Source organism: Anas platyrhynchos, chromosome 2, assembly GCF_047663525.1.
Source record: "Anas platyrhynchos isolate ZD024472 breed Pekin duck chromosome 2, IASCAAS_PekinDuck_T2T, whole genome shotgun sequence".
Lineage (NCBI taxonomy): Eukaryota > Metazoa > Chordata > Aves > Anseriformes > Anatidae > Anas > Anas platyrhynchos.
This window is the reverse complement of record NC_092588.1, coordinates 8,113,535-8,140,278: the sequence shown is the minus strand read 5'-3', so window position 1 is coordinate 8,140,278 and position 26,744 is coordinate 8,113,535. Positions and strand designations below refer to the sequence as shown.

The following is a 26,744-nucleotide window of genomic DNA, read 5'->3' as shown; positions in this document are numbered from 1 at the left end:
TATGACTGTTGGTCTCTGCACGTGACCAGAGAATGTATACCGAAACATGTGGAGGGATCATATCGGCTCAGTTTCCACTCCACCCAAATTAAGTAATTTATTGAGAAACCACCAAGATATATGGAAGTCATGATCTGTTAGATCCTTCCTGTTTCTTCCTTCTGTGATCCCTCAATGATTATCATAATTCCCTCAATGCAGGACTGAGCAGTGGCTACAGAATTTTCCCACATGGCAATAAATTTCCCATCAGGATATTTCAGCACATAAGGTATTTCCAGTCTCAACAGGGATGCTCACAGTAGTATAGGTGCTGTAGCATGCAGTCAGCTGAACTGAACTTTCCCTGAAGATCCATACCAGTCTCAGTGAGGTGATGGAGGACAATGGAAAGCTTGGAGGGGGTTAGAACAACAGATTTCCATTCATTTTTTTCCCTGTGGCTTTCTTGAGACCACAAGTACATTTGTGACCAACTGCTGCCTAGAGAAGCAGAACTCTGGAGCAGTCTGAAAGCTTCAAAGACGAATATTGTTCTTTGGGTTAACATCTGAAAGCTGCTTGCAGTTAAGGTGAAGATCCCTGTACTTGACTACCTTTCCCAGAAACTTGTGTCTTGCTTGTGAGACTAAGAAATCTCTCTCTCTCTCTCTTTTTTTTTTTTTTTTCCTAACAAGTATGGATATGGATGACGATTAATAGCATTATTTGTTTTTCTGTTTTCCCTACGATATTGAGAATGTATCAGAGGGATCTTTGGTGTTGAAACACAGACAGCCTTTTTCATCCATTCCTAGAAACTGGTCTGCTGTGCCTATGTACAACGTATTGGAACTCTGGTGTAGAATTATTATCTTTGGTCTTAAATTTGTTTTAATTGTTTGTAACCAAGAGGATTTTAACCTTTTTTAAAAGGTTATTTTAAACCTAGATAAGTATATGGTACAGTTATATTATTACATTACTGTTCTATACCATTTTGCTATAATTGGCAGTATCAAAGGAGGCAGAAAGTTTGCATTTCACATCAGCATAGCACAATTGCTCACTGCTAAAGGCCATAAATAACTCATTTGTTAGTTCTGAACATGCTTGTCTGAAGTGTGATTATAGTTATTATGCGGTAGTTTTAAGAAAATGGTTCCTTTTGAATTATTCAAATCTCAGTGGACTGACAAAAATGGGAAGTGACTGTATGTTAAAATTACATTGTCTGCAGGTCCACTCTGAGTTGGCAATGCATGTTTTCCAGAGATAGTTGCTAAACAGGCAGGGTCACAGCCTTCATCGGAAAGGGAAAAAAAAAAAAAAAAAAAAGCAAACAAAAAAAACTACTGATTTCTAAGGATATGAAGCACTGAGTTCAGTCTGTGAGCACGTTTTTTACTTGAGTCTGGGCTATTAAATATGGCTTATGAACTTCAGAATTAAAATCAGAATTTATCTTCAAAAATAAATCAGGCATAGTGGACCAAAAAAATCTGATTTATGTACCTCCTTAATTTCATGTTAACCTAGTCTGACTTACGTATCTCCTCACATTTATGAATTTTCTTCTAAATTTAACTTTTGTTATTGCACTTCTGTATCTCTGTTTCCTTGTATGAAATGTCAGATTTTCCAGCAAACTGAGAACTGACCCCTCTTTGCCTTCACTTCAGTCAGTGATGGAAGTTTTGCTGACTTTATGAAGGGGATTTTATAATGTAATTGCTTGTGACAGTGGGAGGCTGGACTCTGTGCCCCCAGGAAATCTATTTCAGTCTTGTGATCCTCTGACTTGAGTGGGAAGAGAGTAAGACCAGTGTGAGACCTTTTGCAAATCCAGTCTTAAACCTTGCCTATCCAAACAAGAACATCTGGAAGAGAGAAGTTCTCTTTATGGGACATTTATAATTTTGCAATAAAAGTTACAGGGCTGGCTGGATTCAGAGTACTGCAATTATCCAATCAAAGCAATTGCCAAAATGTGGTTTGGAAAGGCAGAGCTGAACCTATATATAAACCAGAAATGTGTTCCAGCCCATCAGGTGCATTATATATTTTCAGTATGGCAGTGCCAGGCTGAAGCTGTATACCTTGTGAAAGCAAATTCTAGATGAGGCAAGTTTAGGTCAGCTATGTAGAAAGCTCTGTTTTGTCCACATAATGAAGTGGGTGTGCGTGGCCTGTGGGCATTGCTGTATCTGCTGCTAGATGGGGGAAAGGGAGGAAGGAAACAACCGATGGGTAAAATGTCTTCTTGCAACAAATATCTGCCCCCGGTGGTGCCATGGATGGCTCTGCATCAGAGTCCTGCTCTATATCAAAACAAGCATTAGTCTTTCTGCATTTATCTGCATCTGGGTTCAGTGGGGCAGAGGATTGGAAAGGGGCAATACTAGAAGTCATCAGTATGAATCTGGTCAGAGATTGAGTGCTCCCTCCAGGAGCGAGAGTGCAAATGAATAGAAAGATCACATGGATAGTAGGAGGTTGCAAGGGTTGCTTCTGTGAGACCCCAGCTTCAGATTTGGTGTTGAGTGGCATGGTAGCAGCTGTCTCTGCAAGGAGAGGAAGGAAACTTTGCAAGTTACCCGTTTTTCACAGGACTAAAAGAAATCTTTAATGAAATGAACCATCGTAACTGTTGCATCTGTGTGGTAAATGAACTGAAGCAACAGGACAAGGTCTGCTTACCAAGAATAGCAAGGTAGTAGCTGACTAAGCTCTGTCCTCATCCTACAATTACACAGAGGGTAATGCCAGCCTCCTGTTTAGGACTCAGCAGAGGGCCCTTTGGCTTTTAAAATACATTGAAATGAGAGGAACTAAAATAATTAAAGACATTCTTTTCTGAGCTTTTTTTTTTTTTTTTTTTTTTTTTTTTAAACTTATGTATGCAAAATTGACAGCTTGTAGATATTTTCATCTGTTTGTGTATGAGAAAATGTGCTCTGCTTTTTTTTTTGAAATTCATTGTGAGTCAGAATATGATGAATTTGAAGAATACTAGTGTCAATCTGTATGTTCATATATATTCATATGTATATATGTATATGTGAATAAGCATGTCTGTATATAAATACGTGTGTATAAACATATCTGCGTAAAATTGAATGAATTTTTAATTATGTAGCTTTTATGTGACATTAGAACAGTTCATAAAATTTAATTTAACTGTCTAGGAAATCCAACTAAAATGATCAAAACAATCCTTGTGGCTTTAAAAAGAAACACCTGTAAATCTGTGAAAATTGCATTTCCTTTTCTGGGAGTTTTGCTGATCGTTTGTAAAGGAAGAAAATATGAACTATAACATTTGCAAAAACTCTTGTCTTATTTTCACTTAGTCTGTAAGGTCAGGACTTGCTGTTTGAATGTAGATTTATACAGGCAATGCAGACATCTCTGTTCAGCTATTAAAGTGAGTTTCCCTCTACAGACATCATGGACATCTGAACCAGGATGGAGATATTGTATCCTAAAACTAGCTGTTCCACCTCACAATAAAAGGAGTCTTGTGTAATTAACTAAGATGTAGACACTTAAATTGTAGGTGATTAAGACTAAGATTACCTTAGGACACAATCTCCTGTTTTAGATGTAGACCTGGATGTCTGCTTGAGGTTCTGGTAGTGTCCTGTCACATGCTGGATGTCTACTTGTTTTCAGAGGAGTTAGGTACTATGCGTGCTCAGGCACTTGTGTGGCAGCATTAGGACCTGTGCCCTTTAATGTAATTATACCTGTAAGTTTTGATCAGATACCTTTTATTTAAATCACTGGGAATTGCATGCCTAAGACCTGGACAGAACTGCTCCCAGTTTACCTCCTTAGTAACTGAATACCTTTGTACCTAACTGTACATGACTTCTGCAAATGTGACTGGATCATCTAGTCAATCAGAAGCCATTTAATTTTATATTTATTTTATTCCCAGTTGATGCAAATGAAGGTGAAAATCTCTCATTAGAGAACATCCCAGTGCTTTTACTTCTATATTATTTTCCTCTTTTTTGTTTGTTTGTTTGTTTGTTTTTTATTAATTTTCTAGTTATTTTTTTTTACAATTCATTTTACAGACTATTTGGATATATGGCAACCCTTAAATGCATCCTCTGTTCTCATGGATTCATCTATCTCCAACTTTGAAGTTGTGCAAGTAAGCAGGGATATATCCAATGACTTCACCACTGCCAAAGACTTTTGTCTATCTGGTAAGAAATGAATCACCATAACTGGGCATGTTGGTTCATGAGAATGGAACACTAAGAATGTTTCCTTCCTTACTCCTCTTTTCCCTCAACCCCGTACCAACATAGGTATATTCATTTTATTTATTTTAAAGACTGTCAAAGTGGTTTTGAATTTTAGGATAGGAACTTAAACAGTTTATCTAATGAAAGTTACAATAAACATAAAATGCCATACAGTGGTTGGATAATTTTTAAAACCTCTTGGGCGCAGAGACCTCTCTTTCAGTCATTGGGCAATTGGGAGAATACAATAGCAAATTAAGGGATGATGCCATTATTTTTTTAAAGGGTTAAGGGGTACTGTTGTGTAACTGGACATGAGTGAGGCAGATGGTGGAACCATCTACCATTAAATAATGTATATATAATACTTGTAGCTATAGTGCGTGAGGGCAGGTTAACTGAGAGCTGGGATGAAGCAGGAGTTGGACTGCAGTAACAGCAAAGGGAGTTTCTTTAATCAGGAGTTTGGCTAAAGAGCAAAGCACTGTAGCTGTTTATAAATGGCAAATCCTCAAATGCTGCAGAAGGATAGAAACAAGAAAAAGTCAAGTTATTGTTCCCATGTAGTACAGAAGAGAGTTCTGTGAAGATCATACTCATAATATCACATTCTGCAGTAAATGGTCCTCATCTTATGAGGGTGAGCAGTGTGACTTTTTTTTTTTTTCTTTTCCATTAACCAAGTACAAAGTAGGTTGAGCAAGAGGGTCACTTTTCTGATCCTGAACCTTCACTGGGGGCTCCCTGGAGACAGTAAGAATTCAGTTGAGATTCTCAGTACTTTATTAGAAGATTTTTTTTTTCTCTTAAAACACATGAAAGCAGTTCTCTTGCAGTAATGCTCAATTTTAAAGCCAATATAACCTCTGGCTATTTTGGAAAACATTTGGGAATTATGGGGACATTTTATCTCCCATTGCTATAGTTTAGAATTTAGTCATATCCTTGTTGCATGACCTGTTGTGAAACCTTTCTTTTAAGCATCTCATAAATGTCATACAAAACACTTTGAGAACACATTTTATTTGCTCTGTCTCTTCATGTTTCACCTCACAGCATGTTCAAAGAACCAGACGTGTACAGTTGTTACACTGGAAATCAAGCCTTCAGCAATAAGATGCCTTTTTTACCCTGACACACAGATATGTTTACATGGCCTGCAAGGGCACAACTGTCAGGTTTTACTCAAAGAGCCAGCTACGTACATCTACAGGAGACAAGGTAAGAGCAGGTTAAGGTTATGGAAGGAACTCAATGGTGGTGGCCCGAGCACAATTCTTGTGAATGGGAGTGTAAGGAAATACTCAGTAAACATAAAGAATTATGGAAGTCTCCTGGACAGGTGTCCATTGCTGTTTTAGTGGAATTATAGCCAAACAGGTTGGAAAATTGTCCCTGGATAGATTTTATTAAAAAAAAAAACGTTACTCACTGAAGCATAAAATAGTTTAGTCTATACAAGAGGTTTTGGAAAGTGGAGAATGGTAAAACCAGCCATCCAACCAAAAAAAAATAATTAATGAAAATCAGGCTCCTCCCTTGTCATCTGCAGTAGCTGTTTCTTTACGTTCTTCCTTTCAAAAAGCTGTGAATAACACAAATAATGTTGAAAACCCACTGTTAATTGAAAGTCTTAAAGACCATTTCTAGAGGAAAACAAAAAACAACAACACCCCCCAAAAAATCAAGTTCATCTAACATTTTTACATGACTGAAAATAGTTTCAGAGAAAAATAGAAGTTGTGTGGAATGCTAAATGTTTTGTTGTTTAGCAATGTACGTATTTGGAGCTCAAAGTTCGTTCTGTTTTTTTTTTTTTTTTTTTTTTTTTTTTTTAATGCTTTTTTCTGGTATAGCACTGATTATTTCTTTTATGAGAAACCAGGTAACAATAAGGGGACACAGGAGAAATATTTTCTTTCTGCTCACCAAGGTTTCTGTGAAGAACTGACAATCAATGAGAAGCTTCTAGGTTCAAACTCAATGAGAGAAAAAGGGATTTATCATTATCAAATGAAACAAAATCACAGACTGAGTTGCAAAAGCTAGCTTGGGTGTATTTATGAAAACAGCTTTGTCTTTAGTCCTGTGCTTTCAAATTTGGTTCCTGCCTATCAAATAATTGTTTTGAAAGTGGAATAATACCAGGTATCACTTAGCTTTGTTTTAATAAAAGGCATTATCGAAAACTTTATTTTTATATTTGTATATATGGACAATGGTTGATATCCATATATTAAAAACAAAACAAAATAGATGAAACTGAGGAATATTTCTTAATTTTCTGCAATTAAAATTAAGGAGACTGAAATGCAAATCTGTCCTGGTGACAGCCCAAATGAATAATAACCTTTCTTCTCTCTGACCTGAAATAAATATTTGGAGTTTTAGTGTCTTGCTTTTTAGAGTTGGGAGTGGGGAAGAATCTGAAAATCACCTTTTTTTTTTTTTTTTTTTTTTTGTAAAAATTCTTATGTGTATATTCTAATGTTATATCTAATCTGAAAGAAATGTTTGAGAACGTGTTTAGAAAGCACATTAGTTACATGTTTGTATCCAGTAGCTAGCATGTAGCACAGTATGAAGTATTTTACAGGGAGAGAACAACATAAATCTATCTGTCTTCCATTTACAGAAATGAATTAGACACTTAATTCCATTTGCCTGAATTTATAACTGTTTATTTTCATTTATAAAATGATGCTAACTTAAATAAGAAAATGATTTTTCCTTTGTTCCTCCCCACTATCCAACAGATTTATTCCTGCCCATCTCTGAATCGGATTTAACCCCATCCATGTACATTCCATCCCATGGAGACTTGATCGGCAAATCCCAGGTGGTGCGCATCGGCTCAGAGTGGAGAAATATCAGCCAGTTCCTTGGGATTCCCTACGCTGCACCTCCCCTTGCAGAGAGACGCTTCAATCCTCCAGAGCCATTTGCTTGGGTGGAAACCTGGAACGCTACTGTGGCTCGGTAAGGAAGTCCTGTGAGCATCCACAGAAGTAATTGTTTCACCCAGGTGTAGGAAAGTAGCTGGAGTCATGAGCAAGTTATTCATGTTCTTTCTTGCAAAAAGAACCTGTAGCATACAGATAAATAGAACTTTGGGACTATGTTTAGCAAAAATAATAATTTCTCTATCTATATGGTAACACATGCAAGCAACCGAAGAAAAAAGGCAACTTTCAGTACATTCCCTTGAATCTATTAATAACTCCATACATACTGTATACTGTCAATCTAATTTAATTCTGAGTACGTATTATATTCAAAGAATAATATTTTGTTCCTGCTAAGCTATAAATTTGTAGAATATTGGATCAAATGGGCACTTTAATGCTGGTTTAACCAGAAGCTGTGGTCTAATGAAGGTATTCTCAGCCTTGTTTTATCTAGGTCAGGACTCAAATAGGCTTTTCTGTCCAAAAACGGCTGGAAGTACTGAAGCTCTGAACATTTTATGTAATGCATTAAGGGGAAACAAGACATAGGAACCACATTAGCGGATGGGCTAAATTTTTTCAAAGTCCCTATGTCTAATGTTTCCTGGTGGTTAGCTCTGCCTTTCAGGGCTGACACCACTGCTCAGTAGGTTTACGAAGTTTATGTTGGAGACATATTATGGAAATGGCATTTGTGTGCATGTTTGTGTTTCATTTAGTCTTATGATATGGGTCTGAATGCCACTGCTTTGGTAAACTGAAATAACAAGTTGTGACTGTGTATTCCTTGATGAAAGAAAACAGGGTTTGAGTGACACTACTAAGAATATATCCACTGTGGAATGTCTAGGGACTGTGGATTTAAAAAACAAACAAACAAACAAAAAAAACCAGCAAATAGAAATGTGGCAATAGCTAGGAACAAGGGTCTTTCTCATAGTGCACCTCATAGAAAGCAAAATACAGAGCATACAAAACACTCCTGAGCAAGCTATGCTGTGCACGTACACAGGAAGTTGATACAAGAAAGCTGATAGCTCATCACATTCCTATCGGTTAAAAAGCTGACTGTTCCCTAGCAGGCAGGAAGATTGAAGATCTGTAAGGAAAAAAAAATGATAAAAAAAAAAACAAAACAACAACAACAACAACAAACAAAAACAAAAACAAAAACAAAAAAAAAAAAAAAAAAAAAAAAAACAAGACTGCAGACTGAACAGTGAAAAGAAGAGAAAAACAGTGAAAAGGAGAGAAGCAGATGGAAGAATTTGGTGAACATTTTTTAGAGGGGATTCCAGAAGTTAGGGCTAAGAACTGAGCTTTGTTGACCAAAGTGCTTCCAAGACAGTGAATACTAACCTGAGGTCTACTGAGATTCTGTGTTATCCTCCTGGCCACAGCTGGCCATGCAGTCCTGCTCAAATCCCTGTACCGAGAGGCATGTGTACATAATCAGTGACAAGCTACATGAGCTAGCAGATCTGGCCAAAAGCTTACATGCTTAAGAAGAGAGAGATTTTGCAAGGGAGCTTGGAGGGAGGGTGGCACTCTGCAGACTTGATATAAATCACCCACTGCTACTTTGGTAGAAACACATCCTGAGGAAACTACAAATTTAAGAGACGTGGAAGCTGTTTGGTCCCTCCACTACTCAGGACTTGTCACCAGAAGTTTCTAGTTAAATCCTGAGACTAAGTGAAAAGACCTACAGCCTTATCGTGGGGAGCTGAAAGAGCATTTGCCCTTTGGTGGTCTCATCCTTCAGGTTGCACCTGAGTTGTGGGGGTGTTAACAGCATAACCACAGTAGGCACACAGACCTGTGTACGTTGGAGGGATCTGGTGAGATCGTGGCCTTTTGTTTCTTCAGCTGCATGGTGATGTTAACACATGCACCATCCGCTCTTTGTGCATGCAGACACACAATAGTGTCTGCCAGGATTTTGGTAAGACTCATCTGCCTACATTGCCTCTCTTTGAAGACAATGCCTGGTGTTGCAGTGAGGAGCAGTATAGGGACCTTGGTTAGTCAGCTTCTATCCTTTGAATTCTCAGTGCTTCCTTAGGCCAGTGGAATGCTTTACTATTACCTTGCATTATTTATTTAAGATTAAATATATATGTATATATTTGAGCTTAGCTTGGAGAATTACAGGCGCTTCAACCTCCATGTATACAAAAAGTATTGACAAATATATTTCTTAGTATATTGGTGTTGCACAATATTTTTATACAATAAATTCACATTAGAATATTGCCAAAGAGAAATATTTATCAACCTGAACCTGATCAAAGACTTCCAAAAAATAAAAATTAAAATGTCCAGCTGCTGGAATTGCTGTGGACCTGCCTCAGCAGGTAGCAGCCTTTCCTCGGAGTCAGTCTTGGCATGAGTTGGTCCTGGAGCTGGTGGTGCTGGGACTCCTGATGAGATACCAAAAATTAAAGAAATAGCTGTAAGCATGGGTGGTGAGTTCTGCTGCACTGTGGAACACTGTGCTGGTAATCCTAGCTGGGGTTCTACCTGAGGATTTGTTTTTTGTCTGCCTAAAATGACTTGAGAAGTTTTGGTTGGAGATATGTGCTTATCTATGGCAGTATGAGAGATGTTGAGTAACATCACCTTAGGGAGAATCTCCCTTATGGAAGACTTTGTAGAATTAAACTAATGCTTGTCCTTTTCCTTGTAATTTTTAATTAAATTTCACCTTCAGTATGACATTTTACAAGGGAGCCAAAAATAACGATTAGAAATAATTCTGCGAGATATTACTGTCTTTTCCATAGCCTCTTGTTAGCTCCTTCCCTAATAATTTATGACACTTTTACATGATTCATTATATGATATAAATACGTCTGTGAATGAGATGGAACTGGCTTCAAAATAGCTTGCATTTGAACTGCAGAAGTCATCCACTTGCTTCGTGCTGTGGAGCGATCTTGAGTATATGAATATCATAGCGATCTTGAGTATATGAATATCATATGGATGGTGGCTGGAAAATGATTTTCTGCATGTGGCCAGCTGGCTGAATTCCTATTGAAAGGCTATTTTAACATTGCTAGACAAACAGATTTTTTAAAATGATTTAAAATTTTATTCTTACCATATTTTTACATACGTATGCCACAGAACATTAGGGAAAAAAAAAAAAAAAAAGCATTGCAGCAAAAGACTGGATTGCATAGGTGTGCAGTCTACCTCAGCAGAACTTCTCTTTCTGGAGGTAATTTTATAGTCCTAATTTTTAAAAATGGTTCTGATTTCCTAGGGAAGGATTATGGTCATAAAAATATGATGTCTTTTTTGATGTTGGTTGTTTGATTTGCATTTGTACATATGTTTGCAAACCTGCCTATTTCTTACTGAGGTGTAGGGGGCATAATTTTAAATGTGATTGAGTTAAAGTTAATTACAGAGTTAAAGATTTTTTTGTAAATTTAAACAATCCATCAAAATATAAGGAAATAGCAGCAGTGGAAAAATAGTACAAGACTTTTTGTTGAAATTTTCTCAATCTGTTTCTGTAGGTCAACTTGCTGGCAACCAGGGGATGGAGAGGTGCCGTCATACTTTGTCAGTGAAGACTGCTTATATCTTAATGTCTTCGTTCCTGTCACCACAGTAAGTAGGAGACGAGTTGAATTATTTTTGTAGCTAAGCATTGTGCCTTTTCAGAGCACTTTTGATTGGCACGAATGATTGTTTTTCATGGGATGTTCACAAAGCACTGCACAGTTAAATTAAACACTCTGATGTTTTTACTGGTGTAAACTTATTCCCTATGGGCTTTCACTTAGCTGCGTTGAGTAATGAGAAGGGTAGAAAATTAAAAGGCTAGAAATGAGAGACAAAAAAGGAAACAAAACACAAGAGGAAAGTGGCAGCAAAGGAGAAGAAAGAAGGGACAGAAATGTCCTGAAATTACGCAGTTTGTCCTGTGGATGATAACACAACTCATCACACCAATGCTTACCACCAGTTGAGCAGCAGCACAAGGTGGTTTTTCTCCTCATCTTTACCATTCCCTGTTTGCATCCATGGGGGCTCTGGTAAGGAATGAGGGTAGCAAGCAATGCTTAATTTGTGTCCTGCCCACATAGCATAAAAACAGAGCTTTAAAAGACGACTGGGTTAATGATGCAATCTGAGAAATTGTCACTCTTGGATTTCTCATTCTAAACAAATATAAAATAAAATTTCAAGTTAGAGCCAGACTTAGATGATCGGCCAAATCCCTGAGGGCTGGGAAGAATGACACTGAGTAACATGTGAATCCCATTGAAGAGCGGGCCCAGAGTACAGGAATGGGGTTTTTATTTCTGCAGTAGCATTCATTTTCGGAAGGTGACAGAAATTTGTGACTGTCATACTATGCGTCTGGAAAGAGCTGGTCTAGCTACTGAGCTGACAGCGGAGCACACAGTCCTGTGAAGACCCATTTATCACTAGAAAGACCAAGTATTTTCTCCCTGCAGTCCCAGACTGTCATTTTGTGTCGAGTGCAGTCACTGCTTATTGAAAACATCAGGTTGCTGTCCCAGGCAGTTTGCCATCTCCATTTAGCTTATTTGAAAGCACTGTATTTTCTACCATCTGATAGAATAAATAGGCATTTCTGTTCTCGTTACCAGTGATGTGGACTTAATCCCTCCTCTCTTTTGTACTGTTGTGAGGTAGAAGCAGGTCTGGTCAAGTCACTGTTTCACATGCGTAAGTCTAGCCTAAGAGAGAACCAAAACCTCTGTTTTTGCAGAAGTAGCTGGGAGCAAAAGGCATGGCATTTTCCTGTTTCTTTTTGTGGTGAGCTTCATTTTTAACTCGCATATGGAGAGCTATAATTTCATATTTTCAGACCATGGAAAGTTAAATTGCTAGTAAATATCAAATATAAAATCTCCTGGAGAGCAGCAAACGCAGAGGTCATTCAGTAGCATTTTGAGCCTAAGCAAGAGCGCAGTCTGGGCACTAGTTCCTGCCACCGAAGGACTCTTTAAGTGTCAAGCCCTGGAGAAGACAAATGACATCACCTCATTTTGCCTCCATAGCTACGTGTACCACACAACCTTCCAAATAAAACTGGCACTCCTGAGGTACTTTTTTCCGCCTATAACCATTACCACCTGTCACACTATTAGAGCAAAGCTGCATTTCAGCTTGATGTGCAAAGGCTTAAAATACAAGATTAAAGCTTGAAACTCTTCACTAAATAAGAAGAGAAACCATAACCTCTCCCCTTATCTTGTCCACCTCACATGTTATGCCCATCCTTATTGCATCTTCTCTTGTGTACTCAATTCCTTACAGAGCGATACTGTAGGCTGTTAAAAGCACTGCAGGTTGCCTGGTTCATATCGATCCCTGCATTAATTATCACTCATTAAGTGTTCTATAGAAGGACAGAGAAGATGGTTCTGAATGTCATAAAGCCTTAGTCTAAAGATTTAGAGATGACTTGCAGCCTTTCTCCCCATTGAGGGGTAGCACGTGTAGCCTAAGCCCTTGCAGGCACGGGACCACAGCAGAGCTTCTGGTTTCCCCAGAAGAAATCCCCTGCTAGCTAAGCAAGCAGGAGGCATCTGACCGTGTCCCAGCTGGAAGTCTTTGCACAGATTTTACGTCTCAAAGTGCATCCGTCTGCATTTCATTGCTAAGTACCATGCAAAACCCTGTGCTGAGCAGTAGCCATGTGGCAACTGTGGCCTGTCTGTGAGGAATGTGGTGGTCCTGCTCATCCCAGAGGCCAGTGGGCCTTGCTGGAGCCTTGAACTGTCACTAGTGGTGCTCCATCTGAGTTAGCAATCAAGTGATGGTGGGTGAAGAAGCTGCAGCAGAAGTCAGTAGGCTTTAATTAAAGCCATGGGTTTCTTCTGCCTTGATAGCTTATCCACCTCATGGATTTAACTGCAGTGCTTGCTTGAATTTTGGTTGAGAACCTGGGGGAAATCTACTTGCATTCAAAATAAATTATCCAGCAGCTAACGTATAGTAAATATGTAAATATGTGTATATATAGGCTACCAAATATGTACGGAGAGATGATATCAATTGTTTCATTGTCTGAAGCATAGTTCAATTACAGCGTAAAAATACTTGTGCTATGCTGTTAAAAAGCCTAACAAGAACTGGGAAGGCAGTCATTTTTAAAAGCCTTCATCACAAATGCCCAAATTCATGAGATCTGAGACTGCAGTCCCTTGGGATTAAAGCTCAAATTATTTTTCATGAAAATTTACCTTTATGTAGGAGAGGGGTCTGTCATTGCTTCATGCAAACTAAAAATGGGGATGCTACTTCCAAACACAGGGCACAGACCTTGTGCTGCATCTTCCCCTAAATTGCTCCATATATGTTGCAGCAGGCTTTGTTTTGCCCTCTAACTTTTTTCTCTTGTTTTCAGCTTTCTTATCTTTTCTTCAGTACAGTGTTGAGTAAAGTTGCCTGGCATATTGTAATATATGCCTTACAAGGCAGCTGGAGGTCAGGGTGTTATGCAGGATGAGGACATACAGGAAATGCCTATTTCCAAACTCAGGCTTAACAGTGGTGAGCTGGGGGGACAGAGCAGGCTTGACATCACATTTGACCACTCCGCTGATGTGGCTCGATGTGATTGCATTTTAGAATGAATTTCCATGTGAAAACAAGTTCTTTCATCTTTGCTTCCCCATTTCATTCATCTTTACTTTTTGTCCATACTGTGTGCTGTGCAGAAATGGGAACCAGTGGCAAGGTGCAGTGAATGAGGCAACTTCTCTTCAGAATCAGAAGTTCCTGAGAACAGCACATTTCAGTGCTTGCAATTTTGTGGGGTTTCTTGGTAACATTATGGAGTTCATAAGATGCCTCTGAAATAACTACCCAGCTAGACGAGTGAGGAGAGGTAGGGATGCCATTTCAGCACACAGAATTGTGACAAATTAAGGGCAGCTGAGGACAGCTTGTCTCATGTACTTTTGCAGGAGGCTGCAACCATCTCTTCTCTGCTGCTCCTGTTCCTGTACAGCCAGTCGTGTTTTTGCTGGAAACCTCCTTTGCCAGAGCAGACAGGATTGCTGTATTTAGCTAAGTTCCATCCAGAAAATGACAGCAGAGCTCAGTGCCTTCTAGCTGCAGGGAAAAACAAACCTCAGATGTACTTTGATGCTGCTGCAGGGGCCACCAGCCCTTCTCTGAAAAACACCACCAGCTGCCAAAGCAAGAAGCAGGATGTGTGTACATGTGTGTGATGGTGCTGCTGAGCAGAGGAGCCTCCTTCAGGATGGTTCTAAAGAGGGCAATAGGGGTTGAAAGTGCTGGATGTAAAATTTAGGATGTTTCACTGGTATTTCTTCTGAGTGTCATCTTGGTGGATCTGTAATCTGGTGGAGCCTTCTGGGCAGCTCTGCTGCTGTGCTGGTCATGCAGCAGCAGCCCAGCTGCATGTGTTGAGAAGGTGTAGTGAGTTTACGTGGCAAGGTTTTGGTAGTAGGGGGCCATAGGTGTGGTTTCTGTGAGAAGGATCTAGAAGCTGCCCCATGTTTGGGAAGGGCCCCATTGTTTTCCAGAGCTGAGCCAATAAGCGATGTTGTTTTGTGCCTCTGTGAGAGCAGATTTAAGACAGGGAAAAAACGCTGCGCCACACAGCAGCTGGGAGAGTGAAAGGGGTGAGGAACAGCCTTGCAGGCGGTAAGGTCAGTGAAGAAGGAGGTGGAGAGATGCTCCAGGCACTGGAGCAGAAGTCCCCTGTGGCCTGTGGTGAGGACCATGGTGAAGCAGGATGTCCCCCTGCAGCACATGGAGTACCACGGTGGAGCAGGGTTCCACGCTGCAGCCCGTGGAGGAGACCATGGTGGAGCAGGTGGCCCTGCACCGACGGAGGCTGCCGCCTGTGGAAGACCCCTGCCGGAGCAGGCCCCGGGCCGGACCTGTAGCCCGTGGAGAGGAGACCACGCAGGAGCAGGTGATCTGGCAGGAGCTGCTGCCCGTAGGGGAGCCAGGTTGGAGCAGTTTTCTCCTGAGGGATGGACCCCGTGGTACGGACCCATATCTGGAGCAGCTCTGGAAGAGCTGCTGCCTGTGGGAAGCCCACGCCGGATCAGTTCATCAAGGACCCCACAGTACAGGGGACGAGAGTGACCGAGAAGGAGTGGCAGAGAAGAAGCGCTATAGACTGACCATAACCCCCATCTCCCCGTTCCCCTGTGCCGCTCGGGGGGAGGAGGTGAAAGAGGGTGGATGGGGGGGGAGGTGCTTTTGGTTTCTTTCCTTTGTTTCTCACTTCTCTAGCTTGTTAGTAATAAGCAATAAATCTTACTATCTCCTTATGCCGAGTCTGTTTTGCCCGTTACAATAATTACTGCCTGATTTTCTCATCCTTATCTCAATCTTTGAGCTCTTTTCACATATTTTCTCCCCATTCCTCTTAGAGGAGGAGGAGTGAGAGAGCGGCTGTGGTGGAGCTTAGCTGCCCACTCGAGCGGAACCATGACAGAAGGGTGCACACTGATGTGGCCCTGCTTTGGGAAAAATCCTCTGTTTCTGAGGGAAATCGGTTAGCTCTGCAAGGAGCAGCAGCCCATTATAGCTCCTTCCCATGCTGGTAGTGCTGCTGGGTTGTCTCAGTGCAGAAAACCCTCCAGTGCAGGCATGAATCTCTCTAGTGCAGGCACAAGTCCTCCCTGCAGGATCCATCTGTATATCTAGGAAGGGAAAGTCTACATGGGGAATTATGAAGGGACAAGGCTAGGGTCTTGTCAAGTGAGATTTTTGAGACTAGGCTGAATGTTTGAGTGCTGAAGACCGGAGAGGAGAAAGCAGCCCTGCAAAGGTATTGAGTTGGTCCTGCACACAAAGGATCTACCCAACAGGTCTTTTCCTTCTCAGGTTTCCCAGTTGTCTGAACTTGTCATGAGTGTTTCTGTAAAGAAATGTTACTGCAAAGATAAGTCTACCAAATGTTCAGTGGCCAGTTAAGGGATGGTTTGCCTTGAGCTAACCTGGTAGAGCAGTTTATTGGAACAACACAGTTGTGCCATTAGGTCTTCTTTATACTGGGCATAGGATTCAGGGTGCTCTTAAATGGTGTGCAGTTCATTGTGGACAGTTACATCCTCGAGTTACAGATAGATGGCCAAATATCCTCTCATTGCACTCAAAGAGTTATGAATGGCTAAGATAATTTTAAGGGGAAGATGGTGTTCTCATCAGTCACCTGCAAAAGGAGATACCAACCTGATTGTTTATCACTACAGGTCAAAAACATGTCGGTGCTGTTGTTCTTCCACAACGGAGGGAGTGGCAACACTGAAGCAGGAAAGACAACCATAGATGGCTCATACCTCGCTGCAATCAGTAACACCATTGTTGTAACAGCAAGCTACAGGGTTGGGGTTTTTGGCTTCCTCAGTACAGGTAAGTGATGGATTTCTAGAACGCAACTGTGGGCTAAATTATGTTCTTAGACGCCTCTGTTAAAAAAAAAAAAAAAAAGGTTAAGACTTGAAAAGTCTTTGGCTTTGGCTTTACTGGGGGGGGGGGAATTATGGGAACTTGATCAGAAGAGAAAGAAGAGAGGATGGAGACAAAGAGGCAAAGAGACAAGAATAAACATCTATATCGAGCTAGACTTCTGTTTGCAAATGAAACTGTGGATACCAGGTATTGTGGAGACACACTGAAATAGGTTATGTATTACATTTACTTATAATTTCAGTGGTGTGTTACTGTGGATGTGGTTTTCAAGGTTTCTGACTTTCAGCTTTTCCATCCACAACGTTATGCTAATGCTTTATCACAGAATCACAGAATGGTTTGGGCTGGAAGGGACCTTAAAGTCCATACATTTCCAACCCCTCTGCCCTGGGTAGGGACACTTGCCACCAGACCAGGTTGCCCAAAGCCCCATCCAGCCTGGCCTTGAACACCTCCACGGATAGGGTATCCACAGCTTCTCTGGGCAACCTGTGCCAATGCCTCACTACTCTCAGAGGAAATAATTTCTTCCTTATATCTAATCTATATTTTACCTCTTTTAGATTAAAGCCATTACTCCTTGTCCTATCACTGAACCTTTCCCAGCTTTCCTGTAGGCCCCTTTAGGCACTGGCAGGGCACTGTAAGGTCTTCCTGGAGTCTTCTCTTCTTCAGGCTGAACAACCCCAACTCCCTCAGCCTGTTTTCAAAGGAAAGGTGCTCCAACCCCCTGAGGTACTTCATGGCCCCTTCTCTGGACTCATTCTAATACATCCATTTCCTTCTTGTGCTGGGGCCCCAGAGCTGAGCACGGTGCTTCCGGTATATTGTACTCATATTTAGCACCCTCGTGTCTCCTCTGAAGGACTTTCTGTATAAGAATTCTGTTAGCCCCTTTTACTGTCACAGATATGACTGCAAATCCACAGTTTCTATGTTTCCATCCCTTTTCCTATAATCCAGTATAAAGGACACTTTTGCTGTCCTGTTATCTGCTAAAATAATTGCTATTCTATAGCTATTGGCATATATTATATTGGCATATAAATAATATGCCAATTGCTATTAAAAATATATATATATACAAATTCCCATTGTACAGGGTATTTTGTATTGTGCAAAGAGGTACGCTCACATGAAAATGCATATTCACATTTCCTTAAACCTTTTTGGTGGTGATGTCTGGTCTTTGTGTGTGTGGTTTGTGTGTGTGTGTTTGTGTTTGTGTGTGTCTTTTATTAGATATGCTTGTTTAAGCAGGTAGGAATGCTTTTCTTTCTACCATTTTTTAGTTCTGGCTAGGGAAGGGGAATATAAGGTAAAGAACCATAGTGGGAAAATGCAACAGTTGCAAGAGGAGCTTGACTTCCTCAGTGTGGCAGGCAATCCTTTTTCTCTCCAGTAGACACTTTAGTAGCTTTGTAACCTTTAGCAGTTTATTTTTTCCATGCTTGCGAATCATGCATACTTTGCATACATGCAGCATAGTTTGCAGCATAATTCTTTTGAATATCCACTGTTGGTGACACTGGGTGAATTTTGCCTTGTTTGGGGTTATTGATACAGCTATTTGCCAATGTTTCCCTTTTCTGTTGTCCTTTTTTGTTCGAAGCTCACTCCCAGCAAAGCCTGTTCTTCATTCAGTATCTAGAGACCTGGAACTACAAACTCCTTAGTCATTTAGATATGAAGCTGGTAATAGGTGTATCTGGGGAAAGAATCACAGTTTTCATCACTGCAAAGCGGATGCTTATGAAAGTGATACTGTGGCTACGTTCTGGCTAGAGCCAAATGAAGTGTGGATATATGTTTTGCAAGCTTCCATTACGCAGCACTGCCCACGCGTTACTCACTAACCTCTTTCAACCTTGTGAATCTCACCTAGCTTTCTTTCTAAGTGGAAACTGCTAGCTGGGCTGAATATTTCATAGCAGCATTTATATTGAAGTCCATAATATAGGGAGCAGGAGGAATTTTCCAACCTCCATTTCACAGGTGGCTTGCTACAGCAGCTTTGGACCATGCGTTGGGTAGGAGTATTCAGGAACATTCTCCTTTGAACTCTTGAGGTGGGGCCAGGAACAAGTGCAGTCTTTTGTCCTCTTCCCCCATGGGAAATCCTTGGTGTGCATTTAGGAAAATCCTGTTGGTCCTGAGGGAAGTGGAGCAAACAAGGTGACAGTTTTCAAGGAACAGGCTAGGCACCACATTCATGGGAAGCCCTAAACGTTCTTTCAGTGTCACACTCCAGCCTCCCCATGTTCCCTTTAGTCCATGAGGGTTAGATATATCTGTACCAGGCTCATAGTCAATGTGGATTTTCAGTCATACCAATTCCAGCAAGTAGTGCTCCCACTGCAATTTTTATTCTTTGCTCCACTGCAGGCTGATGGAGTATCACTAACTTCTTCTCTGGACATGAATAGTACCCACTGGGGATTTTCAATGAAATTTATCAAGCTGGGTCAAATCTCAAGATTGAAACCAAACTCTTTATGATATTCCAGGGATGTTTTCATTTTTGCTTAAAATCTTGGGTGAATCCTGGACCTTTGGAGGCTTTGCTACAATTTTCAAAGGGGAAGGAGTTCACACTTAAGATTGTGGGGACATTAGGAACAGGGCTGTTAGAAGGTCCTGAAACTACAAACAAAAGTTATGGTCCTCTAAGTGATATAGATTTCATTGTCCAACTAAACAAAGTGCTGAATCTTCCCATTTGACTTGCCATAAATTGCAAAACTGGAAATGAAGGGTTTAAATTGAGGTTTTTGGGGAGAAAGGATAGTGAAAAAAAAAAAAAAAAAACACAACAGATTTCATTTTTGTTTGTTTGATTTTTTTTATGTCTGTAGTGGTTTTGGCCTCCTATTGACATGTTTTTTACAGGGAGTTAAAACTCACTTATTCTTTTAAATATACTGAGAGTTTAATTTAATTTCCTGTCACCCATTAATGCTGCAAATAGTTCTACTATTCTACTAGTCACATTCTTACTAGTGTTTTTACCTCTAGCTTTGTATCCAGAAAAGCTAAGGTGAGTTGCCAGTGATTTGGATGGCAAGGGTATAGAGAGTGTGGTCACATTTTTAGGCCTACTTCTTGTAAAAGAGTCCATGATGTCATATAAAACAGGATCTTCTTGCTTCAGTTTAGCACTATTGTTTTTCTCCAGTTTGGTGATAACAGAAATGCATGTGTTTGACATTGTCTGCTTCCTTCTGAATACCAGTTTCTTTTCATTCTCCTGTGGTCCCAGGAATGTAATATTTTCCTGCAAAAAGAGATTTATATCCAAGGCTATCTCTCTAGGAACAAAAATGATTCACTTGAGATGTAAAGATACATTTCTTTTGCTCTAACTACTGTGAATGCCAGTGCATGCATCAGTTCCCCAGCATGGTACATATCACAACCTGTGCTTTTTTCTCCAGAACCAGAAGGAACTATTTATATTTCCCTCCTTGGTCTTGCTGTTTAGCCTACTGGTAGCGAGGCAAAATATGGCTAAAACATTTACATGGATTTCACTTCCTCTGGGGAGTTCTTGTGAGGCCTGCAGCAAGCCCTTGAAATGAGTTGGTTTTTTTTTAACAGCACAGGGTGGCTTCGTTGCTGGACTGAGAACTGTGGGAACTGATCACTGTGGGCAGAACAAACTCAAAAAAAACCCTAAGCACTAAGGCAAGGAAAGTATTTCCTCCATTGTTTAACTGCTGTGGCTTGGCTTAATCAGTTGAAACTATGACTATAGGCAGAAGGTTGCAGTTCCCATTTATTCACTTCGTCTGTCCTCCTGAAAGGACAATTATAGCGACAGCTACTGTGATATGGGTATCTTTAAGAACTGCAAGGATATCAATCATCTGGTCTCCTCTGTATTCTAGTCTAAATTAGTCTGTGATATCTCAGTAATTCATTACAGTAGTTGTGTGGATATCTTCTACAGGATGTATGCTTTCAATCATTCTTAACCTAAGAAAGGGTTAACTGTCCACCAAGGTTCAGCTTTTCATTCCACTATCTGTACTTTCTCTTCCCTAGTGTACTGGGTCTTTGAGTTTACTCCTTAAAAGTGTGCTATTTGATCTTGGCAATGGAATAAACAAATAGTTTGAGTTATGCTTCTATTCCTGACTTTTCTGTCTTCTCTTGGCTTTTTTTCTAGTTTTAGATGTGGATCATTTTGAATCATTAGGAATGAATGGTTCATTGTGGATTAAAAAGAAGTAGATAGTGAATGAATAATCATTCTGTCTTCCTTTCTTAGAGACCGTGTAGGAATTTTTTTTTTTTCTGCTTTTATTGAAATAAACTTCAGCTGGACTAGGGAGGTTACATAACCAGATGTTTTCAACATTAGTTTTCTATTAATTGAAATATCAGTTTACCACTGGGTGGTGTTGAAAAGAAGATAGTCTTTTCAGTGGTGATGGCTAAATATTAACAATATACAATTATTTTTCATTTTAATGGGAACAAAAATATGAATACTTACACTTCATACCTCTATCAGTTGGACATAGGTCAATCTCAAAGTATACATACTGAGATATTATAAATTAGAGGTATTACTTGTAAGTATGGTTAAAGAAATCAAAGATGATGTGACATAAATGACATAAAAGACAGGCTAGGTGCATAAGAGATACAGGAAAGATGCAATAAGATGTACTCCAGAGAAATAGTCAAATGAATTTAGCAAACACTGATTTTTGCTTGGTTTTAATTCATTTTAAGCCTGAGCCTGGATTCATGTCTCCTCCTATGAGGCATCTAAATGAAGCTTAAAAACTGGAGCAATGATTATTTCAGTGGTTTAACAAATAAAGAAGCATGGTTAACTACCCTTAGTTTGGTAGATGAGTTCAAATTTTAAGTTTACAGTTCTGGCATCTATCATCTCTCACTTTCACCAGATCTGTACCAGATGTGTATCTTAACTGAACAAGGCCCAGAGCATTGTATGCTAGCATGGAGAGCTTTTTGTTTTGTTGAGATTTTTTGTTTGTTTGTAAAATAAATAAATAAATAAATAAATAAATAAATAAATAAATGCATCTGTGACCTTGGAAGAGATCTCTATAGACTTTTAAACTATGGAAGAGACTAGGCCATCCTCTTATGCTCTGGTATCAAGGTCCAGCTGCAAGAGCTGCTAAAAATGTAACATTAATGAAAAAATCAAATGTTTTTAGGTTAATTTCTTCTCATATTTATTTATTTCCCACAACAGGCTCTTCTGAGGCGAGTGGAAATGCTGGCCTTTTGGATCAGTTGGCAGCTCTGAAGTGGGTGCAGCAGAACATTGCTAGCTTTGGAGGAGATGCAAACCGTGTGTCTATAGGAGCTGACCGCAGTGGAGCGGACGTTGTCAGCATTCACCTACTCACAGATACAGCCGATATGGATCTCTTCAGGAGGGCATTGTTGATGGTAAGCTTCAAATTCATTTTGAAAGCATGTTGTTACACAAGTAAGGACGATGTAGAACGGCGATGCTGCTTTTATTTCATTCATACCTTGGCAGCACTAATATAACTGTTGTTGCTGTAGTTATTTTTCCTCTCACCTGTGATTGCTATCTCCAGGAGCTATGTGTTTCACAAGGATGTACAAGAGATGCAACTCAATGATTGATTTAGTCATATTAAGAATCTTTTTTTCGTCACTGTGGTTTTTTATGTTATATAAATAGTCTTGTTTCATAACTTACAGGGACAACAGTAGTTTCTATTCCATAAATACAGTTGTTTATCAGCAGTTTTTAGACTCTAGAACTGATGAGCCAAACATCCGCAAGTTTAAAGTATCCAGTCTTTATCTGATCTCATGACACATGCTAAATCTTGTTTAAAAGAAAATGCAAGTTTCAGAGACTCAAAAATCTGTTCACCCACGGGTTTGCTGCTAGCTCAGGTCTTTTTCACAGCTACCCCAAGTGTTCTCTACTTTTACAGCCCTTCTCATGCTAAATTTCAGGACTATAGGTCAGCTCAATCAGCTTCAGTATTACCATTGATCTTTACAGCCTCAAATGAGAGTCGTGTGCTGTGAACTGAAGGTTAATCTTCAGTAGATTTTTATATATTCAGCAGAAACTGTACATGGACAAAATGATCTATCTGCTTGTAGTCTTTACTTGGAAATGTGAGCAGAAGAAAAGAATTCTTAGTCCAGGAAACATATAGCCTAATTTATTAAAATCTTGCCTTGAAAATAATGATGTCTCTATTTATTACTTGATTTCTTGTCAGTGTGCCTTTGCTCCAGGAAGTATATCTTGCCTTTTTCATCTATATGTCTCTACAAGATCATTTTAATTACATCATTAGTTGGGAAAACAAGGGAAATTGTTAAAAATTACAGTACAGTAGCAGCTGAGTTTTTATTTTATTTTATTTTATTTTATTTTATTTTATTTTATTTTATTTTATTTTATTTTATTTTATTTTATTTATTTTATTTTATTTTATTTTTTAATGTCAGTCTCAGGTAACTCCTCACACAGTTCATAGATTTTTACTCGTCTCTTAGCATAGCAGGTAATTTGCTAGTAGAGTCCTTTTCTCTCAGGATACAGTTCCATCCTACTCTTTCTCTGAAGTCAAAACCCCTTTATTTAAAACAGGCTGTGATGTGGTCCTGGTAAGTGTTGTAACAGGATGTAGTGGAATTTACAAGTTGAGCAGTTGATGAAAGGGAACTGCAAGGACTTCTTTGCTTAACACTATCGCTGGAGTTCCACATTACGTCTTTTCTTTTTTTATAAAATAAGTTTTGAACTTCTTTCTCTTCAGCACGATATTGAACATTGAAAACAGTAAAAAACAGTGGCAAGCAGGCAGATATATCAATCCTTTCCATAGATTAAGTGTCTGCAAAAGCAATTTTCTTTCTGAAACTGTGAAGACCATTGTCTCAGCAAAAGCAGGATTGCCCATTTATTTTAAGGTACTATTAAGAGTTAATCCATGCAGTGTCACAATGGATTTAGTTGTGAAATATACTGATAAAATAAAAAGTAAAAATGATAGCAGCAGCTCAGCTATGTACTTTTTTTAATGTAATGATGCATAAAGCAACTTTTGATTTACTCAAATTTCTCAACTAGACCTCCTGTAAATGGATGTCTTGTTTTATTTGTTTTTTTCAAGATGACAAAAAATTCTAATTTTACTGTAGAAAAGGAGATGCACACAGACAACAAATTATGAAACTGAGAAAATATAACAGATATAGATTCCCTGAGGGAAAATCCCATGAATCAATACAGTTTTTCTGTGGAAGATAATTTTGTGCTCCTTTCCAGTTCTTTGTCTTGCCTAATAAAACCTTGATACTGCATCTTAGTATGCAGAAAGGTGTGACTTAGGAAGCTTTGCCAACAGGAAGAGATGCACCTGAAATAGCAAAAGGTCTTTGAGTTTCCTATACCTGTCCTGTAATGGTTTTTGTTTTTGAACTCATCTGAAAATAGATTGTACAAAATCAATACATAACTGTCTAGGAGTTGCTTCTTTAATAAATTATTTCATCTTTCATTAGTATTATTTTTTTTAGTAGTCTTAATGATTATGGCCTTGATTTAAATCAAATTAAGAATATAAGAATATTAACATGCTTTGACTTCATCTTTTGATTAATTGATTTATATACGAGTACAATTTTTATATTAAAAAAAAAGCTGTTGGGTGGGCTGTTGACTTACTATGGGACTTTTGTATTTGGAAGCATGTGTCATATCTGAAAATAGGATGAAATCGCCTGATTCTCCTCGTCTCTACCTAATCCTAGGCTTCAATTAACAGTTCATTCTCTTCTCTTGAAAAATATATTAAATATCTAGTCAATGGCAAGTTGAATATGAATCAACAGTGTGCCCTGGCAGCCAGAAGGTCCAACCATATCCTGAGGTGCATCAAGCACAGCATTGCTAGTCGGTTGAGGGAATTGATTGTTCCGCTCTCCTTTGTGTTGGTGCAGCCTCACCTTAAGTGCTGTGTGCAGTTCTGGGCACCACAGTACAAGAAGGACATGAAATTGTTAGGTAGCCTCCAAAGGAGGTTTACAAAGATGGTAAAGGATCTGGAGGGCAAGATGAATGACTGATGTCTCTTGGTTTGTTCAGCCCAGAGCAGAGCAGGCCAAGTGTAGGCCTCATGGCGGCCTGCAGCTCCCTCACAAGGGGAGCAGAGGGGCAGGCGCTGAGCTCTGCTCTCTGGGGACAGCGACAGGACCTGAGGGAACGGCATGGAGCTGGGACAGGGGAGGGTCAGGCTGGGGGTTAGGGAAAGGTTCTGCACCCAGAGGCTGTCAGGCACTGGGACAGGCTCCCCAGGGCAGTGGTCACAGCACCAAATCTGCAGGAGTACACGAAGCATTTGGACAATGCTTGTAGACATCTGGTCTGATTTTTGGGTGGTCCTGTGCAGAGTCAGGAATTGGACTTGATAATCCTTTTGGGTCCTTTCCAGCTGAGAATATTTTATGATTCTATGATTCATCTTCATTTTCCTATTTCCTTTCTTTTATTTTATCAGCCTCATTCCCTCCCAGAGAAACCAACCTCTTCTGATTAATTTTTCTCCGTTAGTCCCAGTTTTGCTACATCCATGCTACATCCATACCCAAGTTTAGTATTTCTGATTTTTTTTTAAGGAAATGTCAGACACATATGGAATCATCTAGGTGCTGTTGGCCTTGCAAGACTGTGCTTCCTGAAAGGTCCCCAATATCTTGTTATATGTTACTTATATCCGGCAGTTTCTCATGCCATGTGCCATATTTAATCATGTTCTTTATAGTTGTGTTAATCTTTGGCTGGGGTCTTAGAAGCAGCCCAGGAATCTGCCTGCAATTGCAATGTCATGACTGGAAGCTTTCAGAAACAAGCTAGAAGTATGTCAGGATCAGACTAGGTGACATTAGTCCTTCCTAGATTGAGTAAAGGAGAAATCTTTAGCATGTCTTCTGTTGATATTTAATTACATTTTTGTATTCAGTTGGCTTACCTGCTAGGAAAATTCATCTGGCTAAGGTCCATTCTTTCTACTACTTTACTCAAGAATACCTCAAACCATGCTCTGAAAAGGAAAGTAACCCAAGTGTACTGTACCAGTAATCTGCAGCTTGCTGTCTGCCAGCTGCCCCCCACACACCAGTCTCTCCTGTACACAGTGATTGTATAAATGGTCATCACGCAATCAAAGTGCATGTACCCTCTGCCACATAAATCCTGTTTTAGTTATTACATGAGTGCATGTGTACCCTAGAGCATGTGATTAACTCAAACATGTATGCTGTCCTGTATTGCTGGACAGGTACCTGTAAAATAATCAAAAATATGCATTTTCATCCTAAAACTCACACTGGTACAATCTCACATAAATGTGGAAAAATTCATAGAATCATAGAATATCCTGAGTTGGAAGGGACCCTTAAGTTTGTGAATATACAGCTAGACATGTATCTAGATGTATATCTAGGCTGTATGTAGACACTATTACGCCAAGGATTACAGAATTAATCTACTTTATTTCTAGCCAGAAAAGTCTAGTTAATCTAGTTGGTGTGCTGTCTGCATCTGGGCTCCCCAGTCCCTGAGGGACATGGTCTACTGGAGAGAGTTCAATGAAAGGCCACAAAAATGATTAAGGGACTAGATCATTTCTGCTATGAAGAAAGGTTGGGACTGTTCAGTTTAGAGAAGAGAAGCTTCAGGGGAGATCTTGTCAATGTCTACGAACACTTGAAAGGGTGGTGCAAAGAAGATGGAGCCAGGCTCTTACAAGGAGTGGCTGAGGGAGCTGGGGTTGTTCAGCCTGGAGAAAAGAAGGCTCAGGGGCAACCTTATCACTCTCTATAAGTACATTAAAGGAGGCTGTAGTGAGGTGGGGGTTGATCTATTTTCCCATGTGCCTGGTGACAGGACGAGGGGGAATGGGCTAAAGTTGTGCCGGGGGTGTTTTAGGTGGGATATTAGGAAGAACTTTACTGAGAGGGTTGTTAGGCATTGGAATGGGCTGCCCAGGGAAGTAGTGAAGCCACCATCCCTTGAGGTCTTTAAAAGATGTTTAGATGTTGAACTTAGTGATATGGT

General features: G+C 39.7%; 1 protein-coding gene across 1 annotated transcript in view; it reads left to right on the top strand.

Annotated features, from left to right (window-relative positions):
• The window catches only part of TG (thyroglobulin), a 153,479-nt gene that overhangs the window by 69,666 nt on the left and 57,069 nt on the right, over positions 1-26,744 (top strand). Inside the window, exons 36-41 of the mRNA XM_072034290.1 lie at positions 4,065-4,199; positions 5,298-5,462; positions 6,998-7,220; positions 10,720-10,813; positions 16,423-16,582; positions 21,879-22,078. Of these exons, the coding sequence (XP_071890391.1) occupies positions 4,065-4,199; positions 5,298-5,462; positions 6,998-7,220; positions 10,720-10,813; positions 16,423-16,582; positions 21,879-22,078 (977 nt within the window). The remainder of the gene's footprint in view (positions 1-4,064; positions 4,200-5,297; positions 5,463-6,997; positions 7,221-10,719; positions 10,814-16,422; positions 16,583-21,878; positions 22,079-26,744) is intronic.